Source organism: Lineus longissimus, chromosome 1 (genome assembly GCF_910592395.1).
Source record: "Lineus longissimus chromosome 1, tnLinLong1.2, whole genome shotgun sequence".
Classification (NCBI taxonomy): Eukaryota; Metazoa; Nemertea; class Pilidiophora; order Heteronemertea; family Lineidae; genus Lineus; species Lineus longissimus.
In genome coordinates, this window is record NC_088308.1 from 10,794,390 (window position 1) to 10,815,973 (window position 21,584).

The window sequence follows — 21,584 nt, forward strand, 5'->3', positions numbered from 1 at the left end:
TTGTTCTTTCATTCTTACGTCGACTGAGGCCTAACAGCTTCTCGGTATAACACGGTGGTAAAAAATACTGTCTGTGTGTAATTTTTGGAGCCAAATGCCTTCAGATAATAGTTATTTAAATGAATATTTGAAAAAGATATCCAAGATATTTTTCTTTGGTGAATATATTGGCTTACTTTATTCCTACAAATCTCTACAGAGTGCTTTCTGTAGGTTGGTTCGTTGGGGCCTAGTCGCCCTGGGCATGAACATTTCAGAGTACAACTCAGATGATGATGTTAAGAGTTTTGGATTTGACGTGAGTTTTGGGAGTATTGGGGGAAAGAAGGAGGCGTATTCAAGGATTTGAGCAAGCCGGGTCTTTCTTGTCAGAGTCATATGAGAAAGCATAGGGTCGCTAGTGGTGGAGGAACATCACTAGCGACACCATGCGACGAACGTTGACTCTATTCCTTTTTCATGTGCGAGACGCCAGGAGGAAAGGAAGGGTAACTGAGGAAAAGAACGATGAACAGAATGGAGCCGAATGGAGTTGAACATGACGAAACTGAAAGGGGGTGGTACCATTTCTTTATTTGGGATGAAGTCCCTCCCTCCCCTCTTTTGAGACATGTGTGTCTTCATTTCCCCATGTCTTGGTAGTGATTCGTAGTCTCTCATGTCACTGACACATACCTGATCTTTCTTGTCAGAGTAATGTGAGAAACCATAGGGTTGCTTGTGGCGGAGGAAAATCTTTTGTGCCATAGCAAAGCGACATCACCTTTCCCCCATCTCACCCTGTCAGATGGGGAAAGGTCTTTATCAGCAACAGCATGGAATATATAGTCGTTATTTATCGACTGGAAAAGTTCCGAGTGTCTGGATGCAGCCAATGTTCACAGATGCCTAGGATGTGAAGCCGCTTCTTGTATGCAACAGTTTGTCTAAGTAATTGGCCCATTACATAACACCCCGCGCAATCCGACAGGCAACATGTAGAATGTTCATGGGCTTATGTGAATTTTTGAAAAGGCACATGAATTAAAAAAGTGATTTTTTGGCCTTTTTTGAAATGTTTGTTTCATAATCAAGGGATGGAATTAGGTGCATCCAAATACACCATATATATGACCAACTCAATAAATCATGCTCTGTTGAAAACCGCATTCAAATATTTTATTCTATCTCTGTGATATTTAAAAAACGGGGGATATTTACTTTCTGGTAAAACTGTACCTGCCTGCAGGCTGCGTTTGTGGAACCAGTTCCAAAATCACGTCAGGTAAAATTGGGTAATTGTAGCCCTGGTCTAATTGTACCCCCTGACTAGGTTTTCGGTTGATATCCCAGTAACCATGGAGTTATTCAGCCAACCCAAGCATGGATATAAAAGAGGTAACTCTTGATACCATGACATAAATAGCATTTATTTATGCGACTTGTTATGAAAGAGCTTTGGCTATAAGAGGTCAACAAGTCAGACTCATGCACAAATTCAGTTGGGATCAAACTTTGTGTAGATATTATTTGTTTACACTTATAATGCATTGACACATTTGTAACTTGATTCAGGTGATCAACATAAAGTGCAGAAAATGCTGTATGCGGCATTTGTGATGACAATATTAACATTGATTTGTTCAGATACACTTTTCCGAACAAGGTACCCACGGGGTATTTGTAGCCCGTTAGCTCAGGATATTTGTAGCCCATATAAATGGCTTGATATACCCTGTCATGAATCGTTAAGATGCGAGGTTTCTTTATTCGTTTGCTTGAATTATATTGTTTAATCATAAATATATCGGATATCAATGCAATGTTAACCCTTTATATATATATATATATGTTTATTTCGTACTCGTAGGTACAATATAGTGGAAGGGGTGCATTACAAATACTAGACTAGCACTATTAAAGTGCAACGCGATATTACAAATGGAAATTAAAGAGGAAGAGAAACCGACATCATGTAAGACATGCAAAAACTACGTTCAAAGGTATAAGCAATTAAGAAACGCACAGTACAAATAATATGTCATCAATTTCCCCCCTCGTAAGTATACACATCCCTTTATCCCGGCCACATAATAATTTCCTAATCTGTCCCACCAATCTTTTCTGCCCCTCTGTTACATTTGACCTCCCAATGTCCCGTGTCATAAAAAATACATTTGGCAAATTACCCCTTTCTCAACTATACGCTAACAAAAAATTGAAACTTTTCCCAAGAGACGATCGACTCCCACCCTCAATGATACGTTTGCATAGTTTGAGATATACATTTTTAGATTTCCTAAGAGTTTTAAAAAAGTTAACAAAACGCTTCTCTATTTGAGCCTGAATCGGAGAATCATGTATGATTAATGGAAGTAAAACTTATGAGTGCGAGACGGTAAACTAAGAAGTTTTCTAATACATATCCTCCATGCCACGTATACATTCTCAATTCCTTGAAATGATATATCCCACCCCTGGAACCCGTAAAGAGAAATGCAATAAGATTTGAAAAGCCTGTATTTTACTTCGTGAGTAGCAAACCGAAATTGAGGTAATATAATGTTTGTTCTTTTATACAAGTCATTAATCGCCGCCCGAAACTTTCTCTTCATAATGTCCGGCTCAAAAATCATACCCAAATGTACATCATAGGGAGACGGTCGAAGTGCCACTCCCTGAAACCAAATGACAATGTCGAAACCCACGGTTGCACCAAAAATAATTAGCTTACATTTGGACGCATTGAAAGTTATCATAAAATCAACTGAAAACGTAGAAGCTACACGTAACATTTTGTTCAAAGCACATACAGTGGGAGCTAACAGAACCACGTCATCGGCATAGGCGAAGGCGCCAACAAAAAGTAAACCGATATAACACCCAACGCCCGACTTTTCAAGAGCAAACAAAAGCTCATCTAAGTAAATACTGAATAAAACCGGAGACAACACTCCACAATGTTTTACCCCGTTTTTAGCCGTAAACTCGCCTGACATGTGAGTCCCCCACCTAACTCTTATCCCCTGATTTGTATACAATAGAGCCAAGAACCTAGCGACCAGGGGGAAATGTACCAACAATTATATTACACTATTTAAATAGTTTGACACTTTATATTGCTAGTTTATTTAACATGATTTCAAAACAACATATCTTTAAAGTTACTGGTGTCTCTATTTAAAACCAAAACATTGACTAGATAGCAGCATTTCTCATGGTACATTGCAGTACCATTGAAGTGATACCAGTTGTAGTTGAGGATGATGCATGGCTCCAACCTGAATCTAGTTTAATGGCACACAACTAGACCGTAGTATCACCAGCTGTTATCTGACACACGGTGCAATGTATAGCGAATTGGTAAATAGGACTTCTTTTCTTCAGTAAATTTGTTCGTGAGAGTTTCTAACGAACATCTCTTATGTTTTCAATAAATGTCATTATGTGTGTGTTACTGATTGATACCAACAAAACATCGTGTTAAAACTGGATTGGAATAGTATACGAAGTTTTATTACCTATCAAGACCATAAACCTGTGGAAAAAATTGTTATTTTGCATAAAAAACAAGTGATTTGAAATTTCAGTCAGGGGCTACAATTCCCCCAAAGCAACGGGGTAATTGTATCCCCTGACCACAAGTCTTGTATTGTCTTTTAGATAAAATGCTCTGAATTACAAACAATATTATTGGATGAAGTGCCACTGCAAGATCCAGGCCGGTTTTTGTGAATCTGCTTGGAAATCTCTTTCGTAACCGAAGTTATATGTGAAAAGGGGGCTATAGTTATCCCATTTTACCTGACTAAATTCAAAAATCATTGACACATTCAAAACGCTGCAAAAACCTTATTCAAACGGACCTATGCTACGGGAGAGGGAACGCTTGAAGCGTTCGCTGAATTTCACGTAATACAAAATATACATAATCATTAATAAATATGATATTAAAGGTTTGGTGCGTTTTTTTCTACCTATTATTTGTTTAATTATGCAGACAATTTGGCTACTCGAACAAGGATGAATTTACCATTTTCGATATTGCTCCAATCGATAGCTGCCTTTAGGACAGCTGCCTTGAGTCCTTTAGTCTCTTTGTTGGTTGGCTCTCCGTCAAGGACACAAACCACAACCTGTTCAGGAGAAAAACGCTGATCAGTTTACAGAAGCTATAAAAATATACTGTCTACTTAAGGTCAATTTATCATACTTCTTACTCTCCATCCTTTATTGCCGTTGCCAAAACGGCATTTATTCTTTGTTTTGTCAATTTCAAAAAGCAAGTGTTAGAGTTGCAATCTAACATATTGTTTCAGAAGGAAGTAGCTTTCAGTTCTTGATAGGCGGTGTCAGAAAACACTGCCGAAGTGTAGTTCATGTTGCCATTTAGGCCAGGGCTATTGTCAAATGTTATCCCCTATGCAACGCTTCGTAGACGCATTATGGCCACACCTGCTGGAGACCGTTCGAGTAAACACATGTCTAGGGGACCGGCGTTTCTGCAAGACATCGCTGAGTTAGAACTTACCAATCATATAAAAGATTTGTCAGCAGCAGGTTTCCCTCTGACGCGCGTTGAGGTACGACAGTTAGCATATGAATTTGTGACAACAAACGACCTTCCACACGGCTTTTCAAATGAGAAAAGGATGGCTGGACATTATTGGTGAGAAGGGTTCCTTAAACGACATTCTGGCCTAACCGTGAAATGAAACGGCCAGGGGCCATTGTGCTCACCGCATAGATATTTGGTGGTTAGGAATTCATTCTGGTTAAGAAACATGCTACATGCATAGTATATAGGTCAAACCAAAGTCGGTATGACATGTGATGTATCGTTGCTTGGAGTACCTAACATAAAAATATCATCGAAAACAAGTCACTGATAAGAGAGATATTACACGTTTAACCTTTTTTAGTTTTGGCCCCCTGGTGGCCAAGTCGAGAATCAGATCAGATCGACATTCGATGTCCGAAGTTACATGATGTAGCGAATCATGTGTACCAAATTTCAAGTTCATAGCTTTATCGGTTAAGAAACGTGCCATAGTTACACCCAAACGGACATTTTACGCCATTTGACCTCTGTGATCTTTAAAACTAGGTAAAATCAAAAACCCGTATGATATGTGATGTGTCCTTGCTAGGAAAACCTACCATAAAAGTTTTATCGAAAACGATACATTCATAAGAAAGATAACTCACTTTTTAGGTTTCCCCTTCTGGCCCCCTGGTTGCCAAGTCAAGAATCTGATCGGACCGAAATTCATTGTGTGTCACCTGACCTGAGGGGTCCGATGTACAAAGTTTCAAGTTCATAGCTTTAGCGGTTAAGAAACGTGCCACTGTTTTTGAAACAGGATACAGACGGCGACCGACGACGACGACGAAACTGGATGCCAAAACATCCATAAGGCAGATCAGGTTTTTGGTGAGGTTGGCGTCCTAGCCTATGATATAACTGCTCTTGAAAAGGGCGAAACATCCACTGCTGTGGTGACAATAAACGCAATTTGGCAGCCAGTGACCCCGCTAATCATGCACAAGGGAAAGAAGTTAGGGAAGCAGTGGTTAAACGGAACCAGACGCGATGTTTCTGTGCAGTGTAGTAAGAACGGGTGGATAACGAAGGAATTGTTCCTGGAGCATGCTCGAAGGATCAAAAGCTTGATGATGACGTACCTCATATTCTTGTATTGGATCAAAATTATTCACATTTGTACAACTTTGAAGTTCTTAAACTCATGAATGAGAACAATATACATGTTTTTGCGCTACCAAGCCACACTAGTCATTGGTTGTAGCCTCTAGATAGAGGCGTTTTCAAGAGTTTCAAGAGTGCCTGGAAGGATGAGATAAGACTGTTCACCAGGAACACAGCAGGGAGGAGAATGGTAAAGAAAGACTTCTTCCTTGTGTTTAACAAGGCATGGGGCCGTTCCGTTACTTTTCAGAACGCGCAAGGTGGTTTTCGAGGATCAGGATTATTTCCTTACAATCCAAATGCTGTACCAGAGACGGCATACAATCCAAGCAAGACGACCGAACGGCCCCAAAAAGATGGTGATTCAACCAGATCTTGAGGCAACCCCACCACTGGTTCATGTCACAAATCAAGTCGTGGCAGATGAGCCTGTTCCATCGACCTCTCAACTGCCTCCTGTCACCAACAGGGAACACCAAGATAGTGTCTCAATCCCACAATCTAAAACAACAGACCAAGATATGTTAATTAATGACCCTATCACATCGTCTTACAGTCACGCAGTGAGCTTTCAAACTCTGCTCTCACTACCGCACAGGGAACGTCCATCATCCAAACGCCCCAGGCATAAACCACCATCCTATGATTTGACGAGTGATGAGACAATTGAATGGGTGAAGGCCAAGGAAGACAAAAAAGCTGCAAAGCCCGCTGCAAAGAAGCCGAAGAAACTTACTCGAAAGAGCAAGGACAAAAATAGGTTTGAGAAAATGTCGGAGACGCAGGATACCTGTAACAATTGTAATTTTGATCCACTAATTGATGAAGGGTGGGTCAGATGCCCTAGCTAACGCAACTGGTTCCACGAAACTTGCGCTCGAGCTTGTGGGACCTATAGCAAGGATAGATGTTATTCATGCAACCACTTCAGCAGAAAACAGCGTAAATAGTCCTGTATTGCAAGTGCATCTTCCGTGAGATGGGCCTAAATACGTTGATCGAACTCTGCCAGTGATACTAGCAATATGCTATTTGAAAGAAGCATGGCCCATCAGAGGTTATACTAGAAGTCGTTTTTTTTGAAATCAGACATTTTGTAGGCAACAATGTAAAATAACATAGGCCTATCAAGATAAGACTTTCATGCATTGTCGTTACAAGGTTTTTGTTACTGATATTTCACTAAACGTATACGGTGTATGTTGTAAGTTCCGAGACGTGAGATAAATGTCAGCTTATAATGGTTATGCCATGTTTACCGGCCAGTATTAATGTGTTTCAATCTACATTTGATCAGGCACATCTTTGTTCGTGATTGTTATTTGTTTTACTGTGTTCACACATCATGTTTAAACACTTTTGAATTACTTAGTAGTTTATGATTATGTTATCAAAGCTTTTCGATTGAAAATTTTCCATCGACATTCATTCATTCATTCTTTGTGGGCCAGATTAATGTTTACCATCCGGCCTCGATGTGGCACCAGAATTGCCATGTACCCGGACAATTGGCTGCAGAAGCGCAGTCATTGGTCCGAGGTAAAACAGTTTTCTTTCACATTTCTTCGTGATTATCATCCCCTTTTTCCCTTTGAGGTTAAGCGAACCACCCGGTTGGCTCTATCACTCCTATTGGTGGTACAAAAATTTAAAACCCGTTGTTACATGTCAAACAATTTCAGTCACATATTCTCTGTGAGTTGGGGGATCAGGAAGGGTAGTGTGTTGTTCCCTATGCTGTTCAATATTTTCTAGATGGTCTTCTCAGTACCTTGGCTAACATGTGCGATGGGCTCCGATTTGTTTATTCGCTGTACAACTCGTTTGCCTGTGCAGATGATGTAACCCTATTATTCCCATTCAGAATGTAGAAAGTTTGGTTTTGCTCGGTAGCATACTTTGCAGTGATTTAAAGAGCACGAGAAAAACGTAAATGAGAGGATCTCCCGTTGCCATCGGTCTATTCTTAGCCTTTCGTCCAGTGGGTTGAGATACCATGGCCTTCTCTCCACGGAAGCAAAATGCTCTTGAGGAAGACGATGAGTGTCCCATCCCTCGTATTTGGTCTTGAATAAATATCTATCTATCTAATTATATACGCGCTAATTGCAATGGGTATACCCGGTCCCAATTTATCACCTCTTTGTGGTAATTAGTAAGCTTAGATCTACATAGGGCCTAGCTGGATGCAATGCCTGTGCAGACAAGACAAAAATGACATGGAATTCTTGCTGGAAAGCAAGTGATTTTCGCGGCAGAGTATTTTCGTAAGTATGACCTACTCTGAAATTCGCGAAAATATCCTAGACGCGAAATTCTTCCGTTCTACGGTACTTTTGGGCAATGCAGAGTGGCCAGTATTTACAGCTTAAGTGACCTCAATGGAGTTAATCTTTTACCTGGAAGTAGTTCTTTAACAATGCCTGTGGAGACAATCTCCGAGTCACCCGCACCGGCCCTCCCCGCCCTACCATGCCTACGCCAAGCTCCTTCGGGTACCCTAATTGAAGAAGTCATTCAGAAGGGTTTGGTTTACTTCAAGACTTGCCACATCCACCCAAAAGCAGACACCTGTCCTGTGTGAAGAAGCCACTTGATATTATTCAAAGTTGTTAAAGTTATTTCAAGACTAGTCACATCAAACCAGAAAACACCTGCCCCGTATGGAAATACCGTCTTTGAAATCGTACAGTTTGGTTCAAGGCTTGTCACATCCAACCAGAATACCAACTATCTTGGTTAGTGTAATTGTAATACCATATTTGAAGACTGTATAAAAATTGGTTGATATACTTGAACACAACGTCACATCCACCTAGAACAAACACTTGCGCTGCCCTGTTCGGAATACCCTTTTTGAAGATATCATTCAAAACGGTTTGATTTACTTGAAGACAACCCAAATACACCTGCCCCGTGCGGATATATCATCTTCGAATACGTCATGCAGAAACCAGAGGTCACGCAAATTTGTCCTTTATGGGAATACCGTACTTGAAGGCCAAATTAGGAACACTAATTCAAAATGATTTGGTTTACTTGAAGACATACTTGTTCCGTCTAGGGACACTTTTTGAACGGCCAAAATTTGTGTCTCTTATTCAACAAAAAGGCATTTCTCATTACTGATTATCAGTACACTGTTATACAATGTGGGCATGTTCAAGTGAATCTCCCTTTCGCGGTCGCCTCTATTAGGGTGTTTTCGCACCGATACGCGAAACGCCTACGTGAACGTCTACTCACTGAAAATTGTGTACCTGTGACGTATACACATACGCGAGTGAAAGTCATTTCACGGATAACGTGCGGGCCTTCGTTAAAGCTCTATTATTCAGACGCGCGTTTTTGCTTATAAATGGCCTTTCATCGTGAATCGAATCCCGAAACTGTTACGTCAGTAGTTTATGCGCACTGTATGACGTAAACCACAGGCCTATAAAGGATGCGCGTCCTATTCGACCGTCCATTTCGCTGGATAGAGGTGAGTTCTGCACTTGTACGCCCATGGCCTATGGCCCATGGGTATTTCAAAGACGTGTCTGCCACGTTGTCTCTGTGTTGTCCGAATTTCCCCCCTTTCTTTCGTGTACACCGGCACCGTGGTGGCCCCGGGAAAATCTTCGTTTCTTGCCTATCCTTTCGGTGTTTATATTTCAAGCTCTTCAACCTAACAGGGGTGTATGGGTGCCCTGATTAATTTGCACCGCGACTCAAGCAATCTGGATATTAGGTAGACAGACTACATGCTATTAGTTTAGATACTTCATCCACACATGAGATGCCTGCAACCTTTATTTTGCTTTGTTTTCATTTCAGGAGCAATTATGAGTAAAAAATTCGTCCGTTTTTTTCCTGCGCTGGATATCGCAATGTTGCGGGAAGCTGTGGCGGTAGATGGTGATGCAAATAGATGGGAAACAATAGCAGCAGCTCTTAACACTTGGGTGAAAGAGAAAAAGAAGACCAAAGAAGTGGTGGACCATTTCGGTATGCTCACAGCAAGATGTGTAAAAGAGCGATGTGAGCGCCTGGGAAAGATGTTTAAAAAAGAGGAGCTAGACTCCATAAAATCGTAAGTATTTCCACTTTTTTAAAATGTTTGAACGCAAGGTTATTTTTCTGTGCATGCCTTGTCCAAAAATTAACTTAAAGATTAGACTTGGAGTTTACGTTGCCATAGCCCAACCTTCTAAGATCAGTTTCCGCCCCAATGGAACTTCTAACCAATTGCGTTGAGGAAAGATAATCAGTATTCACAGTGGTCATCATTCATAACGGATGGTCTAAACTTCGGGCCTATCGAGAGGAAGTTACTTGCCTGCGGTATTACAAAACCAGATCACATTTCACATTCTCCGCATAATGCGATGACTTTATGGTTAGGCCTACAAATTATGGCGTGTCCCAAAATATGTCCGCGCATGCTATTCTCTCCTACAGTATGATGTCCATGGTATTTTGGGCCAACATCCATTGTAAATTATCTCCTAACCAAAAAACTGGCAATTTGAAGTACTCGCCAACTTCAAACTAAAACAAGTTTCTGCTTTCTGTCAATATTCTATGCGCATGGAAGTGTTTTGTTGGGCCAAGTCATTAGTCCCAAAAAGCGGAGGCTCCTGACCAATCGGGTCGACTTTATTGATATGTTCAAGCTTCATTCGCCTTTTAGCTCTGGTACAGCTGAAGAGTACGATGAAAGAAAACAACTCCTGGGTGAAATGGTAACCATGGCTGATGAGCGGGAAGCGGCTAAAGCGTTACAAGGCGTAACGGATGCGCCATCAGAGGATGAAAAAGAAAAACAGTTGGAGGAAGCCGGAAAAGCGATTCGGCAAGCTGCAACAGAGGGCAAAACCAAAGGTATGTCTACGCTTGTATTTTATGTATGTATTGAGAGAAAGCAGAATACAAAACAAGGCCGCAAAACAGTTCCACAAATCTTGTGGTGTCAAGAAGTTAGTGAACCCTAAGTACTGCCGTGGACGATGTTAGTCATGTTTTAGCAGAGCGAATCTTCCAACCTCGTTCCAAGGGTATTTCCCGCTCGACGGGGTTGATGGTCGTTTACAATATGGTGAACTACCTGCCCATCTCGCCCCTTAAGCCCAGGGGACGAGGTGGCGAGCCTTCACGATCTTGTCAGTGTAAGAAAACTGAATGTTGAACGGGGGTAATAGCAGACTTCCAAAACGTTTACCCAACTTTTGGTCTCACCTCAAATACGGATGTCCTACCCCTCAAATAACTGGCCAAATATTAGTTATAAATACCAGGTTTAATCCTTATCAGGTTTAATCCTTATTTCAGGTGCGAAAAGGAGATCAACAACGTCTTTGACAGACTACCTCGCCGAAAAACTAGGCCAGGATGCAGAGATTAAAAATGAGGAAACTAAGTTAAAGAAGGAGGAATTGGAACTAAAGAAGGAGGAGCTGAAATTGCAGGCAGCCAAGTTCGAAATGGAACGAAAGGAACGGGAGCAAAGATTGGAAATGGAGAAAGAAGAAAAACAAGCATATATGCAGATGATGGGTGCCTGCCTGGCGAAAAAGTGACTCAAGAGATCTATACAATTTCATGTACATGTAGAATGAAATGAAATTACATGCTTGCAACTAACAACGTTCATTGATTTTTTATTCTTTTTTAAGGGCTTACATATATTTTACATATAATATATATTTACAAATCCAATGGCTTCCAGCAGCATTCTGGTGTTAAAATATTCTTGACAATTCACATTACAATGTACATGTAGAAGTGGAGCCGGTGTAATAGAATCAGATGCCCCCTGATATTAAATGCCCTCAACAATAGAACACGGCACCACTCAATAGGCCTCCAGGAGGCCAAGACCCTTAATCCGAAGACGAACAATACAGGCGGGCATCAGGAAAGGGAGGGCATTTGATTCTATCACACCGGTCGCAAATACTCCTCGAGTGACGGTGGATAACACTGGAAGAACATGGATGTGGTGTTGCCATAAATACAGGTGTGGCAGTTTGTCAGGAGCGCTCCAACCAAATACATGTTTGCGACCGGCTGCAAAAATACCTTTAGGTTTTTTTTAAAATCTAAAAAAGCAAATTCTTGCACTATGTTCCCGAACCCCCACTCTACACATTCCCTAACGCTCGACATGCCTCTGTTGAATTCAACTTGTTCCTCCGTCAAATTCGCTCCCTTGAACGGCTTTATCAGGCAGCGCCGAATAGGGTAGGCTGTGTCGCCATACAAGTAGTATGGATTTCCGTCCTGATCGGTAAAATCCAAGGCCTGCAACTGCGGCAAAAGCCCGCTCATTCGGAGCAAGGCACAATCATGTCTTCTTCCTTCAACTGGCCCAAACAAATTGCCAATCAGTCCATTGGGCAGCATGATCGATTGAAATTTGAGTGCATGAACTCTCTTATGGCCGTTGTAGCACACTCTCTGAAACTGTACCGGCCGACAGATGGGACGGACGGTTCCATCCAGGAATCCCCAGCAATGACTAAGTGGAGCACCCTTCGCCTCCACCGCCTCCGCATATGTCTGGATGTGCTGTGCATCAAGCCAAGGCTGGTTGAGGTTCGACAGGAGATGACCGAATGTTGTGCACAAGTGGTCAACCTGAAAACAAAACACCGGACAAGTTTTAGATATTTTTAACGCGGCTTGGGGTTGTATGGCCCATACAGTGTAAAATCCGTCGGTCATGCTAAATACATACACTAAGAATGAAAAAGGTTGACCTGGTGTTGTACGTGCTCTCGTGTCAGTCTCTTTAATAGCCAGGATTAGCAGCCGCCCGACTCCGACTCCGAGTACGAGTACGAGTCAGAGTCGGATCCGCGCGCGAATGTTCAGTTTGATCGATTAGCAACGTCACGACTCCCGGTCAGAGTTGATCTCAGTTCCAGGTGTTTTACGTTAGATGGCGCTGCGAAACGTAAACATAGCAGACGACGGAAACAATCAGCTGATCGGCAGTGATTTTCCTTTGATCGTGAATTAAACCAGTTATAGAGAAATGGCAGATAGGCCTACATCTTGGACTTGGGAGCAAAAAATAACCCAAGGGCAATTGCATGCTTCCTCACTTGTAATAACCATTGATAACTACTACCATGCACATGATGCATGTCATGTACACATGATGTACACGCATCGCATGCGCATCGATGTGCAAAAAAATCGCGAGAATGCCACCCAACAAAGATGCCCATACAGAGCACCCTTTTTCCACCAGAACTACATTGCTGGGCATTGACATATCCTTGAAAGCATTTACATTTAAAAACGATCAGGAAATACTCCGAATCTACGATGATAACAGAGAAATTTGCACTGGGAGCGCACTTACGAATAGAGGACGTCCAACTCGGAGTTTACGAGCGAGTACGAGTGACCACTTGGGAAACCCCCGCACTGTTGATGACGTAAAGCGCAAAAAGGGAATCACCTCGTACTCGGAGTCGGAGTCGGGCGTCTGCTAATCCTGTCTTATATCGGCCACGAGGTGTCTTATATTATGTATATAGGAAGCATCTGTTAGACTAACAAGTTTGCAACATCACAACATACCATGTAAGTAAAAATCAGCGATAGTGTACTTGCAGGCCTTCCGAACACCCCCTCCAGGTCACACAGACGGTTTGGATAAGCCAGCCGCCTCAGAAGAACACATGTAGCTTCAACACCCTAAAAAAGCAAATAATTGGTTAGAAGCCATTCCGACCTTTTCGATGTCCCTGTCCCTATGATAGCTTTGTTAGTGGTCATTCAGTAATGATACTCTTTAAGTGAAAACAGACTACAAAAAACGGCATTGCTCCACTGATGGCTTTGCCGCTCTCATTCCTGAATGTGTGTCATGTTTAACAGCCAACTGAGTGTATGTTTGTCTAAGAACAGTGTCGGAAAATAGGCATGAAAGTACCGACTTACATTCGTTACTCCACGATTGCGGAGTACTATCTTGTCTGGAACTCTAAGAGCTTCGGCAAGTCTAAAGATCTCTTCCTTGGAAAACTGAAACATTGCCTTGTTTTCTCCGTCTGTTTGATTTTCCAGGTCAAACAGCAGGGTTTCCGAGTTGTAGGTTGATCTCGACTTCTTGTTCTCAGCTGCTGCCAAAAGTAGCCCGTCGTCCTCAAGCACAACGGCAAGTTGCAGCACGTTTTCTATCGGCATGTTATACACAGCCATTTTCTTGCTACCAGTATGTCATGTATAATACATGAATGTGCAATTTCTCCTTGGGTCCGAGAATCGGACATCGTTATCAAAGAGTGCACGCCTTAATTGCGTAAGATGTTTAACATGAATGCCTATTCCCCACAAAAGAGCATACCGTTCAACTTTCACGTAAACGTACACGTACACGTACACGAGCGCTAGTGCGAAAACAAATAAACAGAACCTACGTGAACGCCTACGTGCGTGAACATAGGCGTTCACGTAGGCGTTTCGCGTGAGGTTGCGAAAACACCCTATTAAGACAGCCTTTCAACGCTGTTCGGAGCCGTCACACCGAAACCCAGGTTGAATACGAAACTACGGTTGAAGAGAATCCGTCAATCACACGGCAGTTCTCCCACTGTGCGCGCAATGGATACTAGTTTCACGTTAAGCTGCAAGGTGGAGTAGCCTGATTTGGATCATGGGATATGTACGTTTTAAGCCACAAATACCAATCCTAGATATGCCACCATTGCCTGTGGAGAATGCACTGAAAATCTATAAAGAACATTTCTATATAGATTTTTTAACGGAAATTTGTGCCTCTGTATTGGATTATACAACACATGTATGTTCTCGCAAACGTAAATACACAACAATTATAACTTTCAGTCGGAGGACCGATAAAAAGCTACGCCTTTTTGGTCAAAATAAAACACCCTTTGAGAGCTTTTTTGGGAATATCAAGTCATTTTGGGTAGGGCAGTGCCTTGTGAAATAAGGAGTACTGCACATGGACACAGGGTCTCTGGTAAAAAATATATTATTGGATTTTCGCGATGATATTATCACTTCATTTTGACTCATTTTTATGACAGACGTGCATGCAGCTTCTAGAAACCAACAACGTAGTAAAATTATGGTACTGGTTGATAACAAAAGGCTCTGAACTTGTTAAGACGTGTAGAGTACCCAACCAAAGCTTGAACAGAGGGTACACTCCGGACGCGTGAATGAGATCGAACCGCACTTTGGTCCCTGATCACCTGACTATAGGGTAGCCTACATGTATACCAAATATGTGATCAATGGACACTTTACTGCAGTTAAAAAAAATGTGCCATATTTGAAGTCTAACGACCTTAATCTACGCCATTTGACGTCGGTGACCTTGAAGAGTAGGTCAAATTAAAATCTGTAAGACATCCTCGCTTGGAGTACCTATCACGACATGTCCCTAAATAAGCGAGGTATTGCACTTTTTTACCTTTTACGTTTTGGCCCCCTGATTGCCAAGACGAGAATGAGATCTGACCTAGTGGGGTCATCCGTAGCAAGGTTCAAGGGTTAAGACACATGCCGTAGTTACACTCTAACTACCAATTTACAACAATTGACCTCAGTGACCTTGATGGGTAATCAAATCAAAAACCCATACAGTATGTTATGCATCCTTGCTTGGGGTACCGACCATAAAAAATCATCGAAAACAAGTGACTAATTAGCGAGATATCACCCTTTTTCCCTTTTCAGTTTTGGCCCCCTGGCGACCGAAATCAGGCGTGAGAGGTTATCTGATGGGGGGGGGGGGTCATGTGAACTCTGTTTCAAGTTCATAGCTGCAGCTGTAAAGAAACATGCCATAGCTACACTTAGAGGGCCAATTTATTTCCGCTATTCGACTTCTGAGACTTTGAAAAGCATGTCAAACCGAAAACCCGTAGGATATCCTACCATAAAACCTTTTTTCTAGCAAACACGAATCAATAATAAGCGAGATATCGCACTTTGTTTTTACATATTACCCTCTGGTGGCTCGACTGGTCCACATCAGTGGAGATGTACCAAACATGTACGTACATTTCAAGTTGGCAAGTTGAATGGTCACTGAAGGAGACGATATCACGTTCGGACGCACTGATGGTCAAACGACGAACGGTAACACAATATCTCTCCCTTTTTCGGAAAGCGGGGAGATAATCAGGTTAAGGTTAGTTATGATTGAGGCAGGTTTGCAGTCTGCACAAACGATGAAGTACGAAGTGTGATAGTTCATCGCTTAATGGTAGTGGTGGGAAGCGGGGAAATAAAAAAAACATCGATACTATTCTTCTACATACACCCACTTTGTATTTCGTCGTTTGTAACATTTCGTAAGGCTTGCTTGACTTGCATAACATTTATCAAGTATCAACGAGTACTTACTGATCTATTTCTGACATCGTCATCAATCATTTTGAACTGCCTACGACTGAGTGATCGGTAGAACTTGTGCTGAGATTGAGTACTAGAATGATCAACAATTGAGATAATTAATAGATCTACAAGTTTTGTGTCTATCAAAATATTGCCATACACTTCTTTTGCTACGTCTTAGACCCATGATTGAGAGACAAGAACACCATTGATTTGTTGAGCCTTTTACCACTTAAATTGTCAATGTTTAAACGCGTCGCATCAAATACTGCGTGGTGTTGTGAATCTGAAATGTTGATATGATATTTAGGACAGTCGTGCAAGTAAATGATGAAAAGCAAAATGGTAGTAGACCACGGACATTTTTTATCAATCGACAAATTGGACAGACGTTGATATTTCCACTCTTTTCAGCCAACTGGCAGAAAAATCTCAATTGGCAAATTAGCAAAAATGCAAAGTTAATTTTTTCATCAAATAATTTCTTTATATATGTAGACTTGCCACACCAAATATCTTTTCAATACCTCTCCAAATATGCACTTGACAGTTAAAAACGTACTCGCGTCTAATCGATAGGTCTGGAACCTCCAACCTATGAATATTCAATGGTGGTCTTGTCATAGGAGCACCATGCCAAGGCCCTGGCAGCAGTGATGTGTGACTAATGGTGATTTCGGACAAGAATTGACCAGGGTTTCTGGAGTTTTGGTGGAGCGACTGGTTTCATTTGACACATCAACTTATCTGGATGGCTAAAAACTGATCTATCAAATTTATTCATTAAATTGAAATTTTAAAAAAAACGTGTCGAACTTCAAGCGACAATAACTGCTCATTCTTTTCTTGCACTGAACTGAAATTTTATCCATTCATAGAACTGAGATTCTGTCGCTCACTCTAGAAATTCTGTGCAGAAACCTTAGTTAGGTTATAGCAAGTATTTGACAGCAAATCGAAGAAAACATGCCATAAATTACAATACCCAAATTAGTCATTGAAACGTTGCCTGCAAATTCAATGGTTCATTTCTTGTTTTGGATGGTGCACCATCATGACCAGATGACCATGTAACGTTTCAATTTCGCTTGTTTAAAACTTGAAACTAGCCAAATTAAGTGAGCCCAAGTGAAGAAAAGTGCATTTTAATTTCATTCAAATATCAAACTAACGCTTGCAGTCATATTACATTTAAACCACATCTTCGATTTCATGTTCCAAATGATTGTTTAGTTCGTTTAGTTTGGCTTGTTTATTTTGGGTCATTTCACCTTTTACATTATATCGTATAGACCAACCAGGGCCTGTTATAATTATTCACGTAATCTCATGACAATAGAGATTGGATATCTTAGTAGTGATCATCCCTTGAAGTTCGGCGCGATTTTTTTAGCCTTTCGATATGTACTTGGAGAGCAATGTCCTAAAAATCAGTTACCTGGAACCTTTTCCTTTTGTGTTCCATAAATGAAGAATGCGGTCGGCGGCACCCCCGGATCCTTTGATCACAACCATCGGTATTTGAGGTGATTGCAGGAAAAACTGCAATGCGCTCTCCGGAGGTTTTCCGCCAAACATCAGAGAAACTGAGGTTGTTGTGTCTGTTCATATCAAAAATATCAAGATGACATTGATACATATTATAACGGTTTTCTTGAAAATCCTAAAGGCTCATTTTAGAGATTCAAAATTTGAAACTTGACTTCGAATTTCAAAACTCGACTTCGAATATCAAAACTCGACTTCAAGATTCAAAAGTCGGTTTTCATCACAATTGCCGACTGCCGATTGCTTAAATGGTTACTGGAACAAGTGCTCAATTTTTGTCTCCGTTGAAATGGAGGGTAATGTTTAGTAAATTGAAAAGTAAACGCTTAGTCAACTAACAGAACTGACACCCCCGTCACACCCATTGATGTCAATCTCACCGAATAAGGGAAACCCCAACCCTCTAAAAAACCCACCTTGATTGGCCAGGAAACACCGTATGTCTTTCCAGCATGCTCAACCCATTCCGACGGAGGGAGCTGAACCCCCACCCAATCCCTCCCCTCTTCATGGCCTTCCGAGACGTTTTACTTGATACATGTACCTTTCTTATGACCCCCATTAATTACCACCCTCTCTCTTAAACCCCCAAAACAATCGTAATACTCGCTACGTTCCGTCACTCCGAGAAGCATAAAGGGGAGTCGACATACTCCCACCCCTCTTCGTCTGAACGTCCTAGGGTCAGTCGGTCCGTCCATCTGTCGGGCCGTCTGTCTGGCAACTTGTGAACGTGATACATGTTGAAATCAGTCGCATATCAAAGACAAATTTGATGTTCCTTAAATTTCTTCATCATCCAGTTGGAAACATAAAATATTAGTCAGGTAAAATAAATCCTAGGTTGTGTAAAAACGAAACCTTTTCGGCCAAATTTGATGTGTAGGTAAAGAATAGGCACAGTATTAAAGAACCTACTCGGAAAGTAGGTCACCACATCTAAATCCAAGATGGCGGCCACTTTATCTGTTAAAATCTTGTGAGTTCACTTGCAAACGCGAAATTTGTAGAAGTCCGTCACGTATTAGTGACAGCATCAAGTATTCTTGATGAAATGTTAGTTCGTCTACAGTAGTATTGGTGGAAATACTAAAATGTGTACCCTTGTACAGACATTTTTGTGAAAATTAGATAGTTTATATAAATTTCTGTAGTTTTTATGACTAAAGTGTTGCTTCATCCGGGTCACTACTTTTCATAGAACTCCGCCATTCTTTAAAAGCTGCAGCGAGATTTTGAAAAGGTTACTATCTCCAATGTGTATCACTCTTCAATCAACTCATAAAAACATAAATTTGTGTTCTTTTTGTTGCTGAAGTAATGAGTTGAGTTATAGGAAGTATTGGAGTGTGGGGCCGTTAATTATAGCTTCAGCGATGGAGGAGACACGATTGAATTCATGCACACGAAAACTCGACCCCGTGCCGCGCCCAGTTCATGTTATACAATCATGTACATGTACATTGCATGGCTCATTGTGTTGTGTTGTTGGAATATGTGTGCACTGTCATGACTGTCCGTCATAGTGACACTTGTAGTAAATGGGTTTCATATACCATGACTTCGTATGTATACTACAAGCGCGCACGGACCTACACGGGTCCTAGATGCAAAATACTAGTATCATGAAAAGAAAATGTTACTGACTTCTGATAGGCTGGTTAGGAAATTTTAAAAACATCACCTGCGTCCCGAAGGATGCATCCTTATAAAAATCACCAGCTACGAGGTTTTATAGCGGACCTACAGAACACTAACACCCTTGAGACACCTTTCGTCAGGGGAACTTACTCAACTCGGTGCTGATATAACTCTGGAGCTTAGCAATGAAAGCAGCCGGTGCTGTTCCTTCGGCGTCATCACCAACAAGTTTGACATGTTTATTTCTGTCTTTCGATGGACCTTCACTTGGTGTGCTGTATGACGTCGTCCCAGCCGAGGTTGATTTCTTGGCCTGAAAAAATAAAATTCAGATGGTCGTTATTCGTGCACTTAACAGCTAGTACACCCAAAGACAGAGAAATGGAATAGATGAATAGTATACCCGCCGAGAACCTGGATCAGCATTGAAAAAAACGCCTGGCTTACTTTTTATCAGCAGATCACTTTTGTCCAAAGTTTCTACTAATAAAAGGCCATAAAAGACCAAACTAATCTGGATCGTACATTCCTCAAATAGCGTAACTCGTTAAGTAGCGATTATCAGGCTAATAAGGAAATGGTATTTTAACGAAGTTCTAAACCCCTCTAAGACGAAGAGTACCCACCACCACGCAATAGCACGGGAAATTAAATAATCACTTTTGTCCGAATTCCTAATTCTTAGTCTTTATGATTTCTTTGCTAAAAGAAAGCTAAACCGTTTATTCTGTTGATTTGGTAAGCAAATACTGTACATGCTGAAAATATCATACCCTCAGAATGAAATTCTCGGGGAAATCGTGATTTGGTTGACACCTACCTGGAACTTGCCTTCATGCTAATTGCAAAGACTCTCAATGTGTAAACAGGCAAAGACTTCTTGATGAAATGGTCAGCCCTGACAATAGTGACGACTTCAGCGACTATTTATGACAAGACATGCAAGTCGTCAGACTCTTTTAGACTGGCTTAAACTGATCGGTGTGATCAAGAAGAGTTTATTCTCATTTTATCTTACCATGGAGTAACAATTTTTGCTTTTTAAATGCGTGTAAAAAGTCGTCTGCTATTAAGTTAAAAGGAAATAACCTAGACATTGGCAGTTCGCATAGCTGATTAAACCTGGTGTTAGGTGTTAGGGTAATAGATTTGTAGCATATGTGTAATATGTATATATGTAATACTAATTATGAATACTAGCATAATACGTGGCGCAGGCAGGTTCAAATGGTCTATACCTTGAATTGCATGGCCGAACGATCATATTATTGCAATGAAAATATAATGCAATATCAATGGGGCCACATCGAAGACACAAATGATATATAACACGTTATTACGCGATAACTGAATCTCAGAATGAGGATGGTATACACAGGTAGGCTACACACTAAAGCTCTGTACACACTGACAACATTTTGGGAAACATGTTGGCCAACATGTTGTCCAGGTGCGATGTTATCGAAAATTTGGCCCTGTATACACATGACAACATTCGACAACATGTTGGGCAACTTGTTGTCGAATGTTTCCGAGAAATGAGGATTTTTGAGGGAATATTTTTGAGGGAAATTCATAAACAATGGAAGATTCCAAGAGAAGAAGATGTATTGTCGGTGGCTCTGCCATAATTTTACGTATCCTGATTGAAAGACGGCGAAGAAGACGTAAAGATGAGAAAAGAGTGTGGACAAGACCATGGATTTATATGAGACACCAGCATGGGGCAAATTTTGTAGCTATTTCTAGAATAGCAGCTTTCTTTTTGTTCTTGTCTTTATATTCCCTGGATGTTACATCCCATAAACAGGCACAACTTTCCCATACTGCAATAAGTTGTTCAACTTCACTCAGTAACCATTCCTTGCTTGAGGCTGCCATTTTGACTACATCACATGGCTTAAGGTAGATCATGTGATTTGTGGCCTATTTCTGATTGGATAAAACTCGACAACATCATTAGCATCTCGGCAACAAAATTGATTTTGTATTATTTCGACAACATTTGAGCAACATTTGGCCAACATGTTACCGAATGTTTCCCAATGTTTCCGAACTGTACACACTGCCAACATTTTCGATAACATCGCACCTGGACAACATGTTGGCCAACATGTTTCCCAAAATGTTGTCAGTGTGTACAGAGCTTAATACTAGAACTATATGATGGCGGACTCAATGGATGATGAGAGTCACTCACTTGCCGATTTCCTAACTAAAAGACTAGGGCAAGGACCAGCAGCTATCATAATCATGAACTTTGAGAATGATAAGGTTAGTGTGAGCTTACGTGCTAGTTATCGCTAATTACGTGTTAGTTATCTCGTAATTACGTGATAGT

At 41.2% G+C, this 21,584-nt stretch overlaps 1 protein-coding gene across 1 annotated transcript in view; it reads right to left on the reverse strand.

Annotated features, from left to right (window-relative positions):
• LOC135488144 (transient receptor potential cation channel subfamily M member-like 2) overlaps positions 1-21,584 on the reverse strand; it is a 213,998-nt gene that overhangs the window by 128,476 nt on the left and 63,938 nt on the right. The window contains exons 5-8 of the mRNA XM_064772619.1: positions 19,394-19,556; positions 17,493-17,655; positions 16,064-16,145; positions 4,013-4,115 (exon numbers count right to left, since the gene is read on the reverse strand). Of these exons, the coding sequence (XP_064628689.1) occupies positions 4,013-4,115; positions 16,064-16,145; positions 17,493-17,655; positions 19,394-19,556 (511 nt within the window). The remainder of the gene's footprint in view (positions 1-4,012; positions 4,116-16,063; positions 16,146-17,492; positions 17,656-19,393; positions 19,557-21,584) is intronic.